Source organism: Halichoeres trimaculatus, unplaced genomic scaffold, assembly GCF_033239565.1.
Source record: "Halichoeres trimaculatus isolate MK-OKI-2021-1 unplaced genomic scaffold, fHalTri1.1 fHalTri1_scaffold_18, whole genome shotgun sequence".
NCBI classification, from domain to species: domain Eukaryota; kingdom Metazoa; phylum Chordata; class Actinopteri; order Labriformes; family Labridae; genus Halichoeres; species Halichoeres trimaculatus.
This window is the reverse complement of record NW_027437196.1, coordinates 31,075,281-31,081,689: the sequence shown is the minus strand read 5'-3', so window position 1 is coordinate 31,081,689 and position 6,409 is coordinate 31,075,281. Positions and strand designations below refer to the sequence as shown.

General features: G+C 40.4%; 1 protein-coding gene across 1 annotated transcript; it reads right to left on the bottom strand.

The window, feature by feature from the left end:
- Positions 1–414: 414 nt before the first annotated feature.
- LOC141807656 (C-C chemokine receptor type 3-like) lies at positions 415–4,957 on the bottom strand. Its single transcript, XM_074693795.1, has 3 exons — positions 4,910–4,957; positions 4,503–4,718; positions 415–1,285 (listed from the first exon to the last, which is right to left on the bottom strand). The coding sequence occupies exons 2-3, from the start codon at positions 4,694–4,696 to the stop codon at positions 415–417; spliced, it is 1,065 nt and encodes a 354-aa protein (XP_074549896.1). The 5' UTR covers positions 4,697–4,718; positions 4,910–4,957.
- Positions 4,958–6,409: the final 1,452 nt, after the last annotated feature.

The window sequence follows — 6,409 nt, the reverse complement described above, 5'->3', positions numbered from 1 at the left end:
TTTTTTTTGGAAACACCAGTTTGAGAAACATTGGGATTGTTTGAGCTAGAACAGGGGTACCAGATGGACAGAAAAGTCCCCCACCCCAAAAAAGCAACACACCCCATCCTTAAGAAAGCCCATCACTGTTCACCTTCTACTTGATTCTTTTACTGATAAAAGTCTTGATGGGCTGTGGAAGGCGGAAATTTTTAAGAGAAAACCCAACCAACGATTACAGTGGTCAACGTGCCACCTTTTATTTTATAGAGCCAGGAATTTGCTTTATTTTCTATTGCATTTTATTACATAACAAGACTGCTTAACTTTTTATTATCATCTCTGGAGTGCTGTGAAAACTCTTCAGCACTTCCTTTCGGCTCCATAGGTCGATGGCATGAGAGACAGAGGCCAGCCCCTCTCTGGAACCCCTCTCTAGAGCCCATTCTGGGTACTTTTTGTGGACATGCTTCTGCTATGCTCCTGGCTGACAGAAATATGTTTCTTCAACCTTGGGAAACGTTTCACTAGTATCTGCCTGAAATAGTTCTGAAACTTCCTCCCCACAAATGTGTAAAAGATGGGACTGATGCAGAAGTAAATGTAGGTCATGTTACGAGTCACATGGAGTATTTTAGCATATCTCTTTGCCTTGTCACAATCCATTCCTGCTTCCTCAGCTCTTTCGTGCATCAGCATTGCAACGTTGTACGGGGTCCAGCACACAAAAAACAGAATGACAATAAAAAATATCAACCTGACTGTTTTGAATTTGGTAACAAGCTGGGATGACAGGACAGTGATAGCAATCCTAACGTAGCAGTAAGTTATAACAACCAGAGGGAAGATCAAGAAAAGGAAGAGCTGGATGTAAAACCCTGTCTCTCTGATGCGCTTCGCAGCCACTTGTTCTAAGTTTCCCTCCAGGTCATTGCAGTAGGTTCTGTTGTCAATAGCATTTACATATGCGGACTGGAGGATCATCTCTCTGACGCACACCAGGCTGCTGACTACCCACACCACCACACAGGAGATCACAGCATAGCGATGACTCCTCATTCGAGGCGCACCCAGCGAGTACACAACTGCAATGTGTCTGTCAAAGGTCAACAGAGTGAGAAAGAGGACCGAACTATAGAAGCCCAGGTAGTAGACAGCACCAACAATCTTGCACATGGCATCACCAAAGATCCAGTTGGAGAGCTGCTGGTAGACTGCCAGGAAAGGAAGACTGGACACAAAGATGAGGGATGACAGCACCAGGTTCAGCAGCAAGATGTTGGTCACAGTGGTCAGCCTCTCAAACCTGGGGACGGTTACATAAAAAAACACAAAGAGGAAAACAAAGACACATGAATTAAAGAAATAGTGGTACCAAAAAGTTACACCCTAATCTTTTTGTTGACATTTGTAGTGAAAAATAAAGCGTGAATATCCAAGCCAGGGTTGTCTTGGTTTAGTCGAGGAAAGGTTTGGCTTCAGTCAACCTGACTGGATGTCCCTAGAATCACTGCTCTGTTAATGCAAATGGTAGGCCTGATGTTTCAGCCAGTCTGAGCTGTGGTCAGAGATGTCAAGTAACCAAGTACAAATATTCCATTACTGCACTTCAGTAGATTTTTCAGGTACTTTGTACTTTTAGAGGTATTAATTTTTTTGGTCAATCTTTGACTTTTACTCAGTTACAAGTGTGTGGTGTGTGTGTGTCTGAGCAGGTCACTCCGCCCACACCTGTTACACCACTAACGTTCCAGCAGCTGCACTACATGGACAACGGTAAGGGTCCCACACAGTCATGGGAGCAGCACCCATTGGCCAGAGAAGCTGAGTTATTTTCATCTGTAGTCGCTGGGTGTGACAATAACGCAACACCTGTACAGAGAGAAACAATCGCTGCCTGATGTGCTATCAATAAAAGTGCTATTAAAAAGGTAGAACAAGAGCTAGGCCTTTGAGCATGATTTGTGACCCCATAGTTTAGGAGCTAATCCTGGTCCAAAATTCAGTGTTCAGAAGTGTGATGTGTATGAGGTTATATTTGTGCCATCAGAAACTTGATTTTAATAAAAATTTTGAATTAGAAAAGCATCATGTATAATGGAATTTTATGTTTTGAAATGGGTTTTTTCAATGAATTTGAAATTGTATTTTATCTATGAAAATTTAACTCTTTTTAAACCTTAAATTAAAAAATACAGAAAAAGTCATCTCATTTTGTACTTTCAATTCAAAAACACCAAATTCAGTTTCAATTCACATAAGGTAGATTCAGTTTTACAATTCAATTTCATTTCAGAGTGGCATGACCATTATGTCATCTTGTGCCTGTCGGGGAGACTTCACAGACACCCTCTACACGTCCCCGGACTCTCCTGTGGTCAGTGGCGGACTGGGACTGAAAAAACAGCCATAAGCTTTGACTCGGCCCAGCCCCCCCTCCGGGCAGCATCGGCCATCGGCAGACCAGCAGCATATGATCCTGTGTTTAATAACTTTGCAGCCAGTGAGTTGCGTATTAAAAAATACTTTTTACTTTAAAGTACTTTTGAGTATATTTCAGACACTGTACCTTTTATTTTTGAGTAGATTTTTGGATCAGTACTTTTTACTTTTACTCAAGTCATTTTTTTACATAGGTATTTTACCTCTACTCAAGTAAGGAATCAGGGTACTTTTGCCATCTCTGGCTGTGGTGGACCCACCCACTACTAACCAGCATTGTAGATCTGGTTACTGGTGTCATGATGTCATACTGCTCTAATCTCTTGATGAAACCAGCACAGACGATGGATGGTGCCGCACAGGTTGGCAGTATCTTGATTGAGATTATGAGGATGAAGTTGTGTGTAGGTAGTGTCTTGTGGTTCATCGGTGTACAACAAGACTCTCATTTCACCCAGCCATCGTGCTTTGTTAAGCCTGTCCTCAGAAGGTCAATAACCTTGGATAGTTGTTAAATATTTTAGACGTGACATTGAATATCATACAGGAGAGCTGTATTTCTGAAAGCTGCTGCTGAGCAGAACACAATCTTTTCCCTAGTCTTAACAAAACCATCACTGCTGTGATAGCTCATACTTCACAATCTAATTTCAATAAGTGACTTTTTACACTAAAACACTGATTAAAACTCTGATTAAAACTCTAATTATACTTTCTGAGCTTTAGGAAGCTTTAGAAGGTCAGATACCAGTGAGAAACTTTGAGTAAGAGGGTCCCATCAATCTGGATATTTGCTTGATTATTTAAAATCAAAACAAAACAAAAAAAGGTTGGTTAATATGGTGTGGCTGGTATTTTCCACTTGTTTTTATTTCCTTTTTTGATATATGAACACCATATCTGTCCTATGAGTTAATTAATACATGTTAAGTGTACATATCACCTACTGTCTCGGGTCTTTTAACAACCTCAAGCATGAGGAAGAAGTGAATCAAATAATTGATTAAACAAGCCATATTCATCAAGCTCTCCATTCCTTAGTTTAAACATCATCAGTTTTACAATACAAGTCTTCACATTATGACATGATCATTTCTTATATTAACCTATATTTTGTGTGTGTGTGTGTGTGTGTGTGTGTGTGTGTGTGTGTGTGTGTGTGTGTGTGTGTGTGTGTATGTGTGTTGCCCTAGTAACATATTAATTCATTAATTCATTATGTAGTGTTTCTTACATTTGAGGGTAATGAGATACCCAAGGAAGATGATTATAATCCAAAGTGTGTTCAGAACTCAGAGTAACGTAGATGTAGTTTCTAATTAAATGCGTGAGTATATATATATATGTATGTATATATATATATATATATATATATATATATATATATATATATTGTTTCGAGAAGTGCTGTCAGCCCTAAAGCACGTTTTGAATGGCCAGTGTGACCGCAACTGCACCGTGCTTGTGCAGGATTCACTCTCTGCTTTGGCATGCTTTGGAGAGTTGGGTTTTGGCATGGTTTACTCCATACACAAGCACAAGCAAGCTGACAGTGCGTGCGATCCACGACTTGTGATCACCATGAGCGCATCTCTCGACAATCATTTTAAACAAAGCAGGGGTGTTAGAGGGCTGTGTTGGGCCAAAACGACCTGAAGTCTAAAAGTCCTCTAAAAGTTATAGCAGTGCTCTCTGTGTCTCATTTTGCTGACTGTGATGAGACCGCGCTTCATGCAAACAGATGCTTTATGTGCGCTTGTATGCAACGGCGCTCTCTCTTCAGAACAGGAGAGAGTGCAGGTGGAGAAGACTGACTGACCCGGTGAATTACCCAGGGCTGAAGCCCTGGATCCCCAGGCCAGGTGACGCCTATGGCTGTGGATATTATAATCATGTTTTTTTGTTGTTACGGGACAAACTAAGAGGTTTGAAATAAGCTACCAAGCACCAAGCATGCAAAAAGTGCCTTTAACCCAAAGTTTTAAACTGCAAAATAGAAACGAGTTGCTTAAAAAACACAATATCTCTCAAGTATGTACTCAGTGTTTTATCAGGTTCATCATATAATGAGGTTTACTCACTGATGAATGATCACGAGAACCAGCATGTTACCAAGAACACTGAAGAAAAAGATGAAGTAATAGATGCTGGACATATAAGCTCCCAGTAGGTTGTCTTCCTCTCTAGTACAGGGTTCAACAGGTGTTTCATCACTATAATATTCATTATAGTCTATTGTTGTTGCTGATTCCATCTTTGCTGTTGTTGAATCCATCTCAACTCAAATGATTTAAAGTCTGAAAAAAAAGAGCAGAAAGAAAGTCACAGAGTTTAAACATGTAAAAGAACTGGTTCTCTTCAATGGTTTGTAAGAGCTATCAATACAGACTCTTAAAAATATCACTTAAACTGAGTATCAAGTAGAAAAGCTGGGAATAAAAGCAGACGTTTGTGGGATGGAGAATCACACTATACTGAAATGACTTACCACCTGGCCAGCAGAGAGGATGCCACTTGTCATCTAAGTCTGAAGGCAACAGCTGTCTGAGTCAGTGCGTTCAAGCCACTCTAGAAAAGTCATGGGAAGGAAGTATTGCTGACGTGTGTGTGCATCTGTGTGTAAGTGGGAGGGATTGGCTATGACTCTGCAACCACACACCCTCTGAATCATCGACTGTTCAGCTCAAGATTTGGAGATGTTTTCACACAGACAAAAGCATGTGACAGTTCAAGTTGTTTATCCTCCTTATACTAATGCATAGCAAAAAAATCCCCGAACATGAATCCACTTCAAAAAAAGAAAAAAAGGGGGCCTGTAAACCAGGCATACACCTGTAAAACTGGCAGGGAATGCATGAGATTGACAATAAACGAGTGTCTCCTCACAGGACTGGGGACATCAGTGAGCATTTATATGTGTCTGTGTGTGTGTGTGTGACTTGTTCTCAAAGGTATATGCAGCTGTGTTTTTTTTATTTACAAGATCCTTTAAACAGTAAGTGTACTATGCAGCAGGAAGCTTGGCCCCTTCATTGAGTAATTGGACAGAGAACCAGCACAAAAGCCAGCTCGAAGAGACAGGGTGAGCTATACAACACAATATCCCAAATTTAACTACAACTCAAACTCTGAAGACAGCATTAAATGTGGGCTATATTTAGGCATGTTCATCCCTTTACTCTTATATCAGAAAGCTCTTTTTTTCAGCACCATTTAAAGTCCCTGTGAGGAGTTTCTAAGTGACCTTGAAAAAGATGGCACCATGAGGACTATCCAGAAACTGCAGTGAATTTTCATGATAAAGACTTCATTTCCCATGATATGATGATGAGCACCATCAATAAGACGGGCCTCTCTTCAAGGTGTGCATTGGTTTTGAAGCAAATGAAAAAAGATCTTCTTTTTTCTTTGCTCAAGGCAACTTTTCCCAGGATGCAAAGCGACAAAGATATGGGTTTATTTGTAGTTATGTGGAGCTATTATTGAAACATTATTACAAAAATTAACACATTTTTTTTCTTTCTTTTGGGCAGAGTAAAGGAAAAACCATTGCCTGCCAGTGAAGTGTCCTCTTAGAAACTTTGGGTCCAGGTGCCATAAATGGGTTCCGTGGTCAGATTATCTGCAGGTACTGAGAAAAAGAACTGAGAAACAATCAGTTTGGTGACCTGCGCAAGGCTGGCCCCCCATCCCACACAAAATTTTGGGAAAATAGTCTGTCTCATTTGTGCTTCATTTGTGCTGCTTTGTGCCTAAAAACTGTTGTTTGAGCTGCTATGGTTTTTAAGTTATTGCATATTATTTTAAAGGTCATCCAGAGTTCACCCAGCTCCCATTTGCTCCAAATGGACCCAAAATGGTACCGTTTGTTAAAGGCTTGTTTGTGCTGGTTTTTTTTGCCACCATGGTTTTATAGATATTACACTCTTTATTTTCTGGAGATGATGTCACTGCTGGAAATGCTCTCATGCTGGTGCTCTCCATTTGT